Here is a 16,334-nt window from a genome sequence, read left to right as displayed (position 1 = left end):
TCTTCTCTTTATGTCTTGATTGGTCTTATCTAAAGTTTAGCAATTTTATCAGTATTTTCAAAGAAATCAACTTTTTGCTTTATTGGTTCTTTTATGATGTTATTGTCTTCTATTTCATTTTCTACTTTTAATCTCTTATTTCCTTCTTTCTTTAGGCCTATTATGTTATTTTTCTAACTTCTCCAGTTGGTTGCCTAAATCATTCATTTTTAGTTTTCTCTTTTCTTTAATATGCATTTAAAGCCACAGGTTTCTCTGTGTGTAACACATTGCCTGTACTCTATACATTTTGATATACAGAAGCATTTTTAATATTTATATAGAGAATACTTATATTTATGTTTTTTATTCTAATTTAATTGAATTCTTAGAGATCATGGTCGTTCTTTTTTTTTGCATTTATTCTGTGCAAATTTACTCCCGGGCCATAAGTTTTTGTTTCTTCAGTTTCTTCTGGGATATCTTTTTCTTCTGTGCAACCTCCTCTTCTGGTTTAGGAACAATCTGTTCTTTTTCAGTAAGGATCATCTCAGTGTGGCAGGGAGAGCTCATGTATGGGTTAATGCGACCATGAGCCCTGTAAGTCCTATGCCGCATCTTGGGGGCTTTGTTCACCTGAATGTGCTCAATGACCAGAGAATCGACATCTAAACCCTTAAGTTCAGCATTACTCTCTGCGTTTTTAAGCATGTGCAGTAAAAATTCAGCACTCTTCTTGGGCCACTGACCTTGTGTCCAGCCCCATTGTTTGGCCTGGGCACACCTACCAACTCCACCATTGTAGCGATGGAATGGCACGAGATCATGGTCGTTCTAATAACACTAATCTGAAATTAGCTGAGATCTATTTTATGGACAGTATTAGTTTTCTATCTTTAGGCATTTGGAAAGAATGGGGAGTCTCTAATTTTTGGTTACAATTCACTTTCTATACTTGTCCATTATACAAAACTTATGAAATTGTGGTGCTTCAATTTTTAATAATTTTACTGATTTTGAGGGAGAATCTATTGCTCTCAATACTAAGATAAGTGTATTAAAATCTTCCATATGACATGGAATTTGGCAGTGTCTGGGTGTCTTAAATTTCTGTCTATTTTTACGTTACATAATTTAGAATTCTTTTATTAGGTGCATAGAAGTTCATAGTTGGTAAATTTTCTTGGTGGATAGTGTTATCATCTTAGAATGTCTCTCATCTCTGTTTATACTTTTTGGCTTAACATCTCTTTTACTTAATATAGATATGCTGCTTTCTTTTGGTTAACATTTACTGGTTAAATTGCTCTCTTTTTAAAGATCTTTTACTGTTTGTTTGTTTGTTTTTAAGATTTTTTTTTTTTTTTTAAATCTCTATACCCAACGTGGGCCTTGAACTTACAACTGAGCAAGCCAGGTGTTCCTTTAACTTTTTACTTTTAGCCTTTGTGTTGAAACTTTATCTCAAACTATAGATATTTATAATGTAAATGGCATAGAGATGGATTTCTTTTTATCCTAGAGCAGCAGTTTTTTGTATCAAATTATTTTGTGTTTCCCATTTGTTCCACGTTCTCTCTCTCTCTCTCTGTCTTTGTCTCTCTTTGTTTCTTGCCTTTTTTTGGCTTTGACTGAGTTTTTTGTTTTATTTCTCCTCTACGAATTTGGAAATTTTATCTATTTCTATTTTTTCAGGGTTATTCTCAAAATTTTCACATGCTTTTTAAACAAATTCTGAAGTTAACCAGTGCAGTTATCCTTTTCTGGATCGGCACAAGGGCTTAGAATATTTTCTTTATAACTCTGATCAGCCCTACCCCACCTATGTGTTATTATTTTTCAGTATTTTGTTTTTAATTTATAGCCCTAAAATTAGTTCCCAGTATTATTATATACAGTAAGCATTTGGTTTTATTTACCCGCATAATTACTATTTCCTTGTTTACCATTCTTTCATCTCAGACCTTTCTGGGTTCCTTTCATTCTTCTGGAATATATTCTGTATGATTTTTTTTTTTTAAGATTTTATTTATGTATTTGTCAGAGAGAGAGCACAAGCAAGGGGAGAAGCAGGTAGAGAGAGAAACAGACTCCTGGCTGAGCAGGGAGCCTGATGCAGAACTCAATCCCAGGACCCTGGGATCATGACCTGAGCTGAAGGCAAACGTTTAATCGATTAAGCCACTTAGGCATCCCTGTAAGACTTCTTTTAGTGAGAATTCTCAGTCTTGGTTTTTCAGAAAATATCTTTATTTTGCATTTATTATTTTTAAAAAGGTTTTACTGAATCTATATTTCTAAGTTCACAGTTGATTTTAAAGATATCATTGCATTATCTTTTTATGTCATCAAAGCTGAGAAATCAGCTGTCAGTCCAATGGAGGTTCTTTTGTAGATAATCATCTCTATCTGGCCTTACCATTATTTTTGTCTTTGGTATTCTGTAGCTTTAATATGATGTGTCGCAGCATGTGTTTCTTGTCATTTCTGCTGCTTTGAATTTTTTAAGCTTACTGAACATTTGCTCTAGAAGTTTTCAATCATCATGTCTTTGTATCTCTTCCCCCTTCTACCTAGTCTTATGTACTTTTATGGACTATTGTTATGGACTATTGTGTCCCACCAATATTCATTTATTAAAGCCCTAGCCCCCAATATGGTTTTATTTGGAAATAGGGCCTTTATAGAGGTAATTAAGGTTAAATGGGATCAAAAGAGTAAGGCCCTAATCCAATAGGACTGGTGTTCTTGTTAAGAAGAGGAAAAGGGGGCACCTGGGTGGCTCAGTGGGTTAAGCCTCTGCCTTCGGCTTAGGTCATGATTTCAGGGTTCTGGGATCGAGCCCTACATCGGGTTCTCTGCTCAGCAGGGAGCCTGCTTCCCCCTCTCTCTCTGCCTGCCTCTCTGCCTACTTGTGATCTCTCTCTCTCTGTCAGATAAATAAATAAAATCTTCGGGGGGGGGGGAAGAGAGAAGAGGAAAAGGGACCAGAACTCTCTCTCTCTCTCTGCACATGAACAGAGCAAAGGCAGCTATATACAAGCCGGGAAGAGAGAGCCCACCAGAAACCAACGGTACCTTTATCCTGGATTTCTAGCCTCTAGAACTTTAAGTTTTAATATCTGTTTTCATCAGCATTCTCCAGAGAAACACAATCAGTAATATCTATCTATCTATCTCTCTATTTATAACAAATAAGATACACTTACATCTGTATCTATACTAATCAAAAGAGACAATGAGAGAGAAAGAAGAGTTTTTAGTGTGAAGAATTTACTTCTGTGACTATGGAGTCTAAGAAGTCCCATAGTCTGCTATCTGTAAGCAGGAGATCCTGGAAAGCTGGTGGTATCATTCTAGTCTAAGTCCAAAGGTCTAAGAACCAGGAGAGTCAGTGGTGTAAAGCCCAGTTTAAGGGCAGGAGGAAATTAATGTCCCGGCTCAAAGAGGCAAGCAGAAAGGTCACAAATCTACGTTTTTTTTTTAGTGTTTTGTTCTATTCAAGCCCTCATCTGCTTGCTTGGTGCCCACACATGTGGGGAGCGCAATCTACTTTACTGAGTGCATTGATTCAAATGCTAGTCTCATCCCAAAACACCCTCACAGACACACCCAGAAATAAGGTTTAACCAGAACGCCCTGTAGCCCAGTCAAATTGACAGATAAACTTAACCATCACAGACATACGCGTGCACACACACACACACACACTTAACCACCACGGTATCTTTGTGCCATACTCTATATGAGTTTTAATTCTACCATTTTAGTAATTCTCTCTTTAATTATGGACAATCTGACATTTAACCAACTATTGAATTTCTTATCTTAGTTACACTTTTCATTTTTGGATGTTGCCTTTGATGTTTTTTTTTTCCAGATCAACCTGATTTTTTTTTTTAAGTTTCTTATAGATTTTTTATTTATTTATTTGATAGACAGAGAGAGATCACAAGTAGGCAGAGAGGCAGGCAGAGAGAGAGGGGGAAGCAGGCTCCCTGCCGAGCAGAGAGCCCAACGCGGGGCTCGATCCCAGGACCCTGAGATCATGACCCAAGCTGAAGGCAGAGGCTTAAACCACTGAGCCACCCAGGCGCCCCCTTTTTTTTAGTTTCTTGATCTTGTTTTTTAGTCTCTTGTTCTGTGAGCGCACTCTTGACACTCTCTTGCTTTTTAAATAAGTCACTACAATCTGGCATCATTTTAAATTGTAATTTTAGTTAATCTAATGTGAATTCTGACCTGATGGTGGGTGTGTGTGATTAGGAGACACCTCAAGAGAACATTTTCCCCACTGTACTTAGAAATAAAGCTGAGACTGGCATGTTTCCTAATTATCTCCCTTTAGGTGGAGGGGTTTTGCCCCAAGTTCATCCTTCCACTAGAATGACACATTTCAGAGTCTCAACTATATTTCAATATCTTATTTTTATTTGCCACTTTACATAAGCCTTCAGTTTTGTCTTCTGTCTCTTGCATGCAATCAGTTAAAGCCAAAAGCTCTACACCACCAGGGACTGTCGGATGCTTCAGGCAGCTCTCATCCCCAGTGCTCATTATCTGGAGGTAACTTTCTTGCCAGCTCCGCTCTACATTTATGGAGACTTTTCAATAAGATTTATCCATCTATCTCTCTCTCTGTGCATGTGTGTGTGTGAATATGTGTGATAGACTGAGACATTTCCTCAGGGTATCTGGATTTCATATTACCAGAAAACATACTTTACAATTAATAGTCAATACTCTCTGATGTTTTGCTTCCAGAATATTCAGTTTAGTTGTACTATCAAACTTCTTGCCACAAATCCAGGTCTGTGCACAAATAGTTAATCTCCAGGCATAGCTAAAAACTATCAATGCAGCCTTATTTAAGTCAGTAATGTATATGACAGATTGCGTCTGAAATTAATTCTTGTATTCAAATATGTAATTCTGTTATATGTCAGTTTTGTTGCAGGTGCTGTGCTAGGAACTAGAAAGGAAAAAAAGAAAAGAAAAAGACTAAAACATGGTCCTCAAGGTTTTCACGACTTAGAGAGGAAGACAGACCTGTATAGAGACAATTACAGCTCAATGTTATAAGAGCTTTGAAGACAATTTCTCCAGGGAATGTGAGGGCCCAGAAAAGGACACCTACCCCAGTAAAAGGGGGGAGGACTCCTAGAAAGCCAGATTTGTGTCAAAAAGTGATTGCCTGATTAACAAAACTGTATTTGATCAACTGACAGGGATGAGTTGTTTTTGAGGCCAAATATAAATTCTTTTTTTTTTTTAATTTCTTTTCAGTGTAAGAGTATTCATTGTTTTTGCACCACATCCAGTGCTCCATGCAATACGTGCCCTCCTTAATACCCACCACCTGGCTCCTTCAACCTCCACCCCCCACCCCTTCAAAACCCTCAGGTTGTTTTTCAGAATCCATAGTGTCTCATGGTTCACCTCCCTTTCCAATTTCCCCCAACTCCCTTCTCCTCTCCATCTCCCCATGTCCTCCATGTTATTTCTTATGCTCCACAAATAAGCGAAACCATATGATAATGGACTCTCTCTGCTTGACTTATTTCTCTCAGCATAATCTCTTCCAGTCGTGTCCATGTTGCTACAAAAGTTGGCTAGTCATCCTTTCTGATGGAGGCATAATACTCCATAGTGTATATGGACCACATCTTCCTTATCCATTCGTCCATTGAAGGGCATCTTGGTTCTTTCCACAGTTTGGTGACCGTGGTCATTGCTGCTATAAATATTGGGGTACTGATGGCCCTTCTTTTCACTACATCTGTGTCTTTGGGGTAAATACCCAGGAGTGCAATGGCAGGGTCATAGGGAAGTTCTATTTTTAATTTCTTGAGGAATCTCCACACTGTTCTCCAAAGAGGCTGCACCAACTTGCATTCCCACCAATAGTGTAAGAGGGTTCCCCTTTCTCCACATCCTCTCCAACACACGTTGTTTCCAGTTGTTTAATCTTACATGCTCATTTTGGCAGCACATGCATTTTTTTAATTTTTAAAATGTAGTTTAATTTAATTTTTAAAGATTTTATTTGTTTATTTGACAGAGAGAGACTTAGCAAAAGAGGGAGAACAGGCAGGGGGAGTAGGAAAGGAAGAAGCAGTCTTCTCATCTGAGCAGGGAGCCCAATGCTGGGCTTGATCCCAGAACCCGGGGATCATGACCTGAGCCAAAGGAAGCCACTTAACAAATGAGCCACCCAGGCACCCCCATAAATTCTTTTTGACAGAAGCTTCTTAACTTTTCCCAGCCCTGATCAGATTGCCCTACAAATGCATGGACCTAGGCAAAAGAGAGTGAATGGATCCAGCAAGATTTTCCCTTACTAGAGTACAAGAGCTTAGAGCAGATGTCTCACAGCTGCCATATGGATAGAAACATATTCTAAAATGAGGGATAAAGGGTGTTTTTTCTAGTGAACAGAAACTATGGCTCCTCAGTGGAGCATTTGAAGGTATATTCAATACATTGATAATTAAAAATAAATTATTTTTCTATTGCTTCTAGATTCTGTACATGAACAACCTATATCCATATATATATATATACATATATATATATATATATATATATTTAAGATTTTATTTATTTGACAGAGAGAGACACAGAGAGAGAGGGAACACAAGCAGGGGAACAGCAGAGGGAGAGGGAGAAGCAGGCTTCCTGCCGGCAGGGAGCCCCACGCAGGCTTGATCCCAGGACCTGGGGATCAGGGCCTGAGACAAAGACAGCTGTTTAATGACTCAGCCACCCAGGCGCCCCAAACTATATCCATATATTGCACACCTTTCCTGCCTGGGATACCTGTCTTGCCCTCCTCTGCCCCTCAGAAAGTATATATATATATATATTTTTTTTTTTAAAGATTTTATTTATTTATTTGACAGAGAGAGATCACAAGTAGGCAGAGAGGCAGGCAGAGAGAGAGAGAGGAGGAAGCAGGCTCTCTGCTGAGCAGAGAGCCCGATGTGGGACTCAATCCCAGGATACTGAGATCATGACCTGAGCCGAAGGCAGCGACTTAACCCACTGAGCCACCCAGGCGCCCAGAAAGTATATATTTTTAATTAAGACTGTATTGACACAAAGGATAGACAAATAGATTAACAGAACCAAAAGAGAGAACCACAATTTAAGGTCAAACATATGCACAAAGGTAACATTGAAAGTCAATAGGAAAGAATCTGTTTAATAAGTAAAATTGGGTTGACCTTGTATCTGTGAATAGAAAACAAATCTTGATTTCTGTCTCATGCCATACACTAAAAAATCATTTTCTGTAGAATGTATATCCAAATATGAAAAGTAAGATAATAAAGTTTCTAGACAATAATAACATAAGGGAATATCTTAATGACTTTGAAGCATGGAAAATTTTCTAAAACAGGACACAAAAGGAATCTACTACATTAAAAATAGGTATTTATGTTCATCCAAAAATTTAAATCACCATTAAGAAAAAGATAAACAGGGGCGCCTAGGTGTCTCAGTGGGTTAAGCCTCTACCTTCGGCTCAGGTCATGATCTCGGGGTCCTGGGATTGAGCCCTGCGTTGGGCTTTCTGCTCAGTGGGGAGCCTGCTTCCCCCTCTCTCTATGCCTACCTGTGATCTCTCTCTCTCTGTCAAATAAATAAATAAAATCTTTTTTAAAAATAAAAAAAATAAAAAGATAAACAGTCCAAAAGAAAAATTAGAAAAATTTGTAAAAAGGCAATTCAAAATATCTGTTAAAACATGATTATCCTCCTAAGTAATTATGAAAATGCAAATAAGAATCATAATGCGATACCCTTTTACACCAATCAAACTAGCGAAAATTTAAAAGCATGATAATATCAAGTACGTAAATCAATAGGAATTCTCATACATTGTTTGTAGTTGTATGAGCTGAAATAATTACCTGGAGACCAAATTGGCTTGTATATGGCAAGACTGACGAACCTAGCACTCTATGAACTCTATGAGCTTCTGGAAATACATCCTAGAGAAAATTTTACGTATGTACATACATACATGTAATAGGAATCAATCAAATTATTTCTGTAAAGGATCAGATAGTAAATATTTAGGCTTTACTAAGTATACCATGGTCTTTACCACAACTATTCAGTTCTGCTGTATGTGCTTTAGAAAATACATAATTAAATGAGCATTGTGGTGTTACAATTAAGCTTTATTTATGGACACTGAGATTTGAATTACATACAATTGTCCTGTGTCACAAAATATTATTCTTTTTTGTTATTTTCAATTATTAAAAATTGTAAAAATCATTCTTAGCTCATGGGCCATACAAAAATAGGTAGCAGTGGGGTTTCTGTCCTGGGTGACTCAGTTGGTAGACATGCAAATCTTGATCTAGAGAGTGGGAGTTCAAGACCCACACTGGCATAAAGATTATTAAAAAAAAAAAAAAAAGTGCTGGGCTACTTTTTGCCCATGGGTTGTAGTCTTCAATCCCTGTTCCATAACCAATGGTTTCAGCAGCAAAATAATTGATACAATCAAAGTGTTTTTGTGAGTGGGTAAATAAATCAGATAATAGTGGTATTGTAGCAAGAATACCATCTAGGAACTACATGTATTGACATGGATGAACATCAGAAATATAAATTTAAGCCAAAATAAAAAGTTGCAGAAAAGTATTATAATATGATAAAATTTAAACAAATTTTTTAAACCTACAAAAGAAATCTATGTGTTGTTTATGGAGATATATATATGGAAAATAATTTTTATTTATTTATTTATTTATTTTAGAACTCGCGGAAATTAGAATTTGGGAAGAGAGGAAGAAGAATGGCAGCTGAGAGAGGTACAGAGTGGGTCTAAGAAACTGAATGGGAAGAAATCAGAGAGGGAGACAAACCATGAAAGACTCTTAACTATAGGAAACAAACTGGAGGGGAAGTGGGTGGGGAGATGAGGTAACTGGGTGATGGGCATTAAGGAGGGTATGTGATGTGATGAGCCCTGGGTGTTACATGCTTCTGAGGAATAACTGAACTCTACCTCTGAAACTAATGATGCATTATATGTTGGCTAATTGAATTTAAATAATAGAAAAAATTATAAAAGAAAGTTTGAAGCAAACTGGGCAAATTAAGATTTTATCCATAGGTTTTTCTGTCCTGGTACTCATATATTTCAAATATTTCATAATTTTAAAAATTATTTAAGATTTTATTAGTTTGCATATCAATATCAATGTGGTATAAAGTGCACATACTGCTTTAGGGAGAAAGTTTGGAGATGTAAAAAGACAAAAATGTGACCTCAGACAACTTTTGGATCAAGTAGAAGAAGTCCGATTTGTCGGACTGTCATCTGTGTCATCAGACTGTGTCATCTGTCTGAAAGCAAACTGAGAAACATACACCACTCTAAAAATCCAAGCAGGTATTCTTTTCTGATTGTTTTCTTCACACACACACACACAAATTTTATTTTAAACCTTTTCCACCAAAACATGACACATGTATAGAAAACTGCATAGAACGTTAACATATAGTTTAATTATCATATTATTTATTACATTATTATTATCAATTATTATCAATTAATTATCATAAAGTCACACCAGATAGCCACTACCTTGATCCAGAGCACTGCCAGCTCCCAGAAAACCCCTGAGTGCTCTCTTCCCTGGTATGGTAGTCACTTCCTTGCTTTTTTTTTCAAGGTAGTATTTTTCAAGGTAATGTTCTTGATGAAATTTACTGTGAAAACAGTGTTTTGAGTAAAAGATCTTTGGAATGCCTGTGGACCCTGAGAGAAGGGGACTGGGAAACTCCTTCCTACATTGTGTCCTCTCTCATGAAGGGGAAATCCAGGTTTAGGCTATGCATCTAATGTCAACACCAAGGTGCCCAGCTGTGACAGCTTCAGCCCATCCTGGGCGGCAGGCACTAAGTTGGGCACTGTGTATACTTATTTACTTAATCCTCAAAACAAGGGTGAAAGGATAAAGGAAATTTGCTCTTAATTCACAAATATTCAAGGACTATGAATTTACTTAACACTTTTTCCCAACATAAAGTTTACAAGGCATGGCCCTATGTGACTAATTGGAATTAGTCTAATTTGCCTCTTTAAAGTATTTGTATAATTGGCATTTACTTTATCTGTGGAGAACTTGAAAAAATAAATTTCCTTGGATGAAAGCATTTTGAACATGTTTGGTGCTCTCTAAAAATTCTTCTGAGTCATATTAAAAATGTAATATATCTTATATATGTTGTATATGTTATATTTATATGGTCGGCTATACTGTACATTGCAGCTAATGGATGTTCAGTTGACAAAAAAGTGGAATAGTTTGGTAGATTTATTCCTTGGGCGCCTCCTGTTTCACTGGAAAACTCATCTAACCATACATGTCACAGACTAATTCGGGACAAAAGCAAAACCTCAGCTGAATCGTGAAAACAGCTCATCTAACCTAGGAAGACTCTGTCTACCTGAAGTAAAAGGCCATCAGTCTAAGTGAATGCTCCAGAAAGACACATCTAAAAATAAAAGCAACTGGCCTATTGGAGAAAAGAAACATCACTAGACGTTTTGACTAGGGTTTTATTTCATTAAATTGCTGAGTGCCTGCTAAGTTACAAGAAGTAAAATTGAATATATCGTTTCCAAGTGCCTACTTTGTTTAAGGCATTATGTGGTGGGCTCTAGGGGACTCAAAGATGAATGACAGGCCATCCTTCCTAATAAAAAGGTTACAGTTTAAGGAGAGGTAAACAATAAGACATACACAGATAACTGATTATGTGAACCATGTGTGACAGGACCTAGGGAAAGAAGCAGAGGAGAAATTAACCAGTAGTTATTTGAGTATGTTTCATTAGCCAGGCATATTTCATATATCTTTTTTTTCCCTCTTGACCCTGAGATCAAAACCTGAGCTGAGGTCCGGAGTTGCATAGTTAACCACCTGAGCCACCCAGGGGCCCTCATGTATCATTTTTAATATTATAATAACACGATGAGGTTGGTATTACTTCCAGTTCAAGGAACAGGTTAAGTTCAATCAAAGAACTAACCTAGGATCATATTAGTAAATGGCACAGCTGAGGTTGAAATCCAGTACATGACCCCAGAAGCATGTGTTTCTAACAGCCTCACAGGTTAAGAGCCATGCGATCTATGGAAAAGAGGTCCTTACTGACCATGTGCCTCAAATGAGGAAAAAGGAACCAGGAGGTTAAGTCATTTTAGGATGACGTCACATACCATTATATATGCCATCCAAAGGTGATTTGGAATTATTTTCTGAGCCTGGAGTATAAAACACTTCAGCAGGAAGGCATGGTACAAGATTTAATCAGCAGGCGTTCTCCTGTCTCTGCATCAACCTCAAACCCTGCCTTTAAAAGATAAAACTAATTGAGTTTTATTGTTCCTGAGAGTACCAACACTGGATATATATTCATAAAATAGAAAAAATAAAACTCAACTTTATTGTATAAATAGTTGTAGGGGTCCATTTTCACTCATTAATATTACTATTTATACAAATGATTATTTTGATTCTTAATTATTATTTGTTCAGCTATGGAGCTATGCAGCTCCAGTTGTCTTTCTCTTTAGTTGATTGCCTTCACTTGAATAGTTGGTCCATGGTTTCTCAAGAGCTATCATCATTTTTTTGTAAGGTGAATGAACATAAATACAGGTTTTCATCATGTGTATGCTCAGCTGACAATCAGAAAAGGTTTTTCTTCCCTTTGAACTGTGGGATAACGAGGGGATGCTAGAGGATTAACTCAAAAGAACAATTCAGCCCTCTCTGGTCTGATTTCAGGTCTGCCAGTAAGGTACTGTGCAGAGCATGCTGCCTTTTGTCATGGTCTCTGACTCTAAGCAGGTAACAACTAACAATGCTTGTCACCTGTTGTTTTCCCTAAAGTGCTGAGAGGGTTTGCTAATGAAAAATAATACCATTTCTCATTTCTCAAAATGGTATACATCATACTTAGAAGCTAGAATACAGGAAAAGAGTCTCACCCACATTTTCTTTCTTTCTTTTTTTTTTTTTTTAAAGATTTTATTTATTTACTTGACAGAGAGAAATCACAAGTAGGTGGAGAAGCAGGCAGAGAGAGAGAGAGAGAGGGAAGCAGGCCCCCTGCTGAGCAGAGAGCCCGATGCGGGACTCAATCCGAGGACCCTGAGATCATGACCTGAGCCGAAGGCAGCGGCTTAACCCACTGAGCCACCCAGGTGCCCCGTCTCACCACATTTTGACTTGCACAAGTCTACCTGGCTTTGTGAAAGCTGGTTTCATGATGGGGATTGATCTGCCACAGTTGAGACTACTACAGTTTTAGCTTTTCATCAATGTCAGAAAAAGCTAAAACATTAATGGCTAGCATCTCTTTCTGTTCCACCACTTACGAGAACCAAAATAACCTTCAAAAGATGGAAAGTAAAAATATTATTGTGTGGTAACATGCTTAAACCGGTGAAATCTTGCAGGTCAGCTACAGGACTCTCAAACAATTCCAAGGTACCAGATGCTAATAGACTTTTAGTGTCTGAAACTTTTACTCTCTATACCTTGCTTGATGCGATGAATGAGCTGTTGCTATGTAGTCTGATTTTCATGGGTCCTTTAAAAAATTCTCTGTTACTTAGTAGTCTAACTCCTTAAATATTCAGGCCTTAAGGAGAAAGGGAGTTCCCAGTGAAATTATGATGGTGGATCTTAACAGGGTGGTGTACTTTACTTAAATGCACAGTCCATATGCTCTATTATTTGTGTGTAATGATCTGGTGAATTGTCAATCTGTCCTTTTTAAGAGTGTGTGAGAAGTTAAAGTGTACATAAATGTGCATGGACGAAATAGGGCTTCATGTTCTCATGTTCTGAAAAAGTGTTTTCATCACATAGTGGGAACAAAAGCATTCAGGAATTGATCTTTGAAATCATAATGGAACTGAACATGACATGTAATTTGACATGTAAGTATGTAACTCACACATACTTTTTCAGAAATGAATAAAATATGGCCAAATATTTCATTTTCTTCATTGCATTTAACACCACCTGAAATCACTTCATTTACTTATTTGTGTACTTGTCTCTTCCCCACTCAAGTGAAACTCCATGGAGGAAAGGGTGTAGTGACTTGGCCACTATTGTACCCCTGGAGCCTGTGATTTGCCTAGAACGTAATAGGTGCTCAATAAATACTTATTGCATGAAAGAATTAATATAAGTTGAAGAATATTCAGTACACTGAATCAGAAGTATATTTATGTGTTTGTGAAATCAACTTGAAGTCTCCACAGTGACAACACCTATCACTAAGTGCCTTGTTATTAGATGGAATTGATAAATTTATTAAAGGAGTAGAGCTAGAGTATAAAGTTCCAGGAATCATGCTACACTGGTTAGAAACAGCAAGCCCTTCAGCATGAGATTTCAGCAACAGTTATTTTGTTACTGATGCTTTCTTCTTTTTCATTGAAGCATACTGTCTTGTTGCAGTGTAATTTATAAGAGAGATATGTACACATCTCAAGTGTATACTTGGTATGTTTTGATAAATGCATATACCTGTGTAACCCACACACAGATCAAAAAAACAGAACTTCAGGGGCGCCTGGGTGGCTCAGTGGGTTAAGCCACTGCCTTCGGCTCAGGTCATGATCCCAGGGTCCTGGGATCGAGTCCCGCATTGGGCTCTCTGCTCGGCAGGGAGCCTGCTTCCTCCTCTCTGTCTCTGCCTGCTGCTCTGCCTACTTGTGATCTCTCTCTGTCAAATAAATAAATAAATTCTTTAAAAAAAAAAAAAAAAACTTCACATCATTCCAGAAAGTTCTTCTATACTATCTTTTAGTCAATTCCCCATCTACCTCCCTCCCCTAAGCAACTTCTGTTCTGATCTCCATCACTACTGAGTTAGCTTTTGTTTTTTCTTTTCTCTTTTTTAAAGATTTTATTTATTTATATAGCAGACAGAGATCACAAGCAGGCAGAGAGGCAGGGAGAGAGAGGAGGAAGCAGGCTCCCGCCGAGCAGAAAGCCCCATGCGGGGCTCGATCCCAGGACCCTGGGACGGGGACCTGGGCCGAAGGCAGAGGCTTTAATCCACTGAGCCACCCATAACTTCATATGAATAGAATCATTCAATATGTACACTTTCATGTTTGGCTTCTTTTGTGCAATATGCCTGTGAAATGCATTCAGGATATTGTGCTTTTGAGTAATGTGTTCTTTTTTTATTCCTGAGTAGTATTCATTATATTAATATACCACAGTTTATCCCTTTTCCTGTTGATGGACATTTGGATTGTTTCCAGTTTGGAACTATTTTGAAGAAAGCAGTTATAAACTGTCTCAGATGAATCTTTGCGGACACATGTCTTACCTTCTCCTGGACAAATATGTAGAAGTGGAATTGTTGAGTCACAGTGTAAGTGTGTGTTTATAAGAAATTGCCAATTATCTGAAAGTTATACAAGTTTACACTCCCACCAATAATGTATGAGTTCCAGTTGCTCCACATAATTGCCAATGTTTGGTATGGTCAATCTTTTAAATTTTTAGCCGTTCTAATAAGTGTGAAATAGTAATTGTGTATTAACTACCAGTTCTCTGATCATTAATGTTATTGTACATCTTTCTATTTGCCTATTAGCCACTTATATATCTTTGTGTGTGTGTGTGTGTGTGTGTGTGTGAAGTGCCTGTTCAAGTCTTTTGCTCATATTTTATTTGGGTTTTTGTTCTTTTTATTTGCAAGGTGTAAGAATTCCTGATTTATTGGATGTATACACCCTTTTCCTGATATTTGACTGTGAAATTTTCCTGACTATTTTCTCCCAGTCTCTGGATTGCCTATTTTTTTTAAAGTGTATTTTGATGAGCAGTTTTTAATTTTGATGAAGTCCAGTTATCAATTTTTTAATGGCTTCTGCTTTCTGTGTTCTGCCTTTGAAATCTTTGGTAATCCCACAGCTTCAAAAATGCTTTTCTGTTAACTTTTAAAATCCCCATTTCTATTTTTTTTTACATGCTTTTTTAGGAGCTCTCAGAAATGCTAGAACTCTGTGTAACTCTACTGGGATTCTTTAATGAAAATTATTTGGCCGATTTTGGTTGCTAAAACACGCATTCAAATAATGAATTATTATTTATTTATCTTGTCCAATTACTTTTCAAGAACTACATTTTATTTTATTTCATTATTTTATTTTATCAAAGAAAGGAACACTAAAGATGATTCTGAATCATTTGTTTTAATGGAGGACAACATGGGCACAGAAGTCCTGTCTTGGGTCATTTTATTATTATTATTATTATTTTATAGTTGTAGGTTTTTTTCTTTTCTAGGAAGCTTCACTAGTCTAAAAAGGTAATCTTCAAGCATTTTGTAAAATAGAAGTGAGCTGGTATGAGATTGAATTTTTTTCCCTTCATAATCTAAGAACAGTACACGTAGAGCTGACTGATATTTTTCATCTTCTCATGTTCTGTTATATTGATTGCCCAAAAATTTCAAGAGAGTTCATAAAGATTTTCCTGGTGAAAGTTATGTTAGGATATTTCTCATGTTAAATCAAATCACAGAATAATAGAAGCATATGGTTTTGGATTCTGAGGATCCCGAGTTTGAATACTGTCTCTCCCCCAATCTATTTTTAGTACCCATCTGAATTTAAGGAAGGCATGTAATTCTTTTGGGCATTATTTTCCTCAGCTACAGAATGAGATAATCTCTACCTCTCAGGATAATTTTTTCTAAGATTTTATTTATTTATTTGGGATAGATAGCATGAGCAGGGGGAGAGGCAGAGGGAGGGAGGGAGAGAGAGGGATAAGCAAACTCCCCACTGAGCAGGGAGCCCTGAGGCAGGGCTAGATCCCAGGATCGTACGTAGACCATGACCTGAGCTAAAGGCAGGTGCTTAAGCAACTGAACCACCTGGGCGTCCCTCTCAGAATAATTGCAAATATAAATGCTATCTTTTGGGTCAGCTGGGTGGCTCAGTGGGTTACGGCCTCTGCATTTGGCTCTGGTCACGATCCCAGGTTCTTGGAATCGAGCCCCCTGTCGGGCTCTCTGCTCAGCAGGCAGCCTGCTTCCTCCTCTCTCTCTGCCTGCTTCTCTGCCTACTTGTGATCTCTATCTGTGAAATGAATAAATAAAATCTAAAAAAAATGCAATCTTTTATTTTTAATGGCTGTCCAGTTATTGGTTTTCAATAAATATTACTCCCCTTGCACCTTTTCTGTTTCTAATTCTTTTTTTTTAAATCTTGTTTCAATTTCAGTGTGGTTAACATACTGTGTTATAGTCATTTCAGGTGTACAAATAGTGACTCAACA

General features: G+C 37.3%; 1 protein-coding gene across 1 annotated transcript; it reads right to left on the bottom strand.

Moving 5' to 3' along the window:
* Nucleotides 1-392: 392 nt before the first annotated feature.
* On the bottom strand, nt 393-1,904 carry LOC122894509 (60S ribosomal protein L17-like). The gene is made up of 2 exons (XM_044232343.1): nt 1,899-1,904; nt 393-813 (listed from the first exon to the last, which is right to left on the bottom strand). The coding sequence occupies exons 1-2, from the start codon at nt 1,902-1,904 to the stop codon at nt 415-417; spliced, it is 405 nt and encodes a 134-aa protein (XP_044088278.1). The 3' UTR covers nt 393-414.
* Between the last annotated feature and the right edge of the window lie 14,430 nt (nt 1,905-16,334).

The sequence above is a fragment of the Neovison vison genome, chromosome 13 (assembly GCF_020171115.1).
Source record: "Neovison vison isolate M4711 chromosome 13, ASM_NN_V1, whole genome shotgun sequence".
Classification (NCBI taxonomy): Eukaryota; Metazoa; Chordata; class Mammalia; order Carnivora; family Mustelidae; genus Neogale; species Neogale vison.
This window is presented reverse-complemented; position numbering and strand designations above follow the sequence as displayed.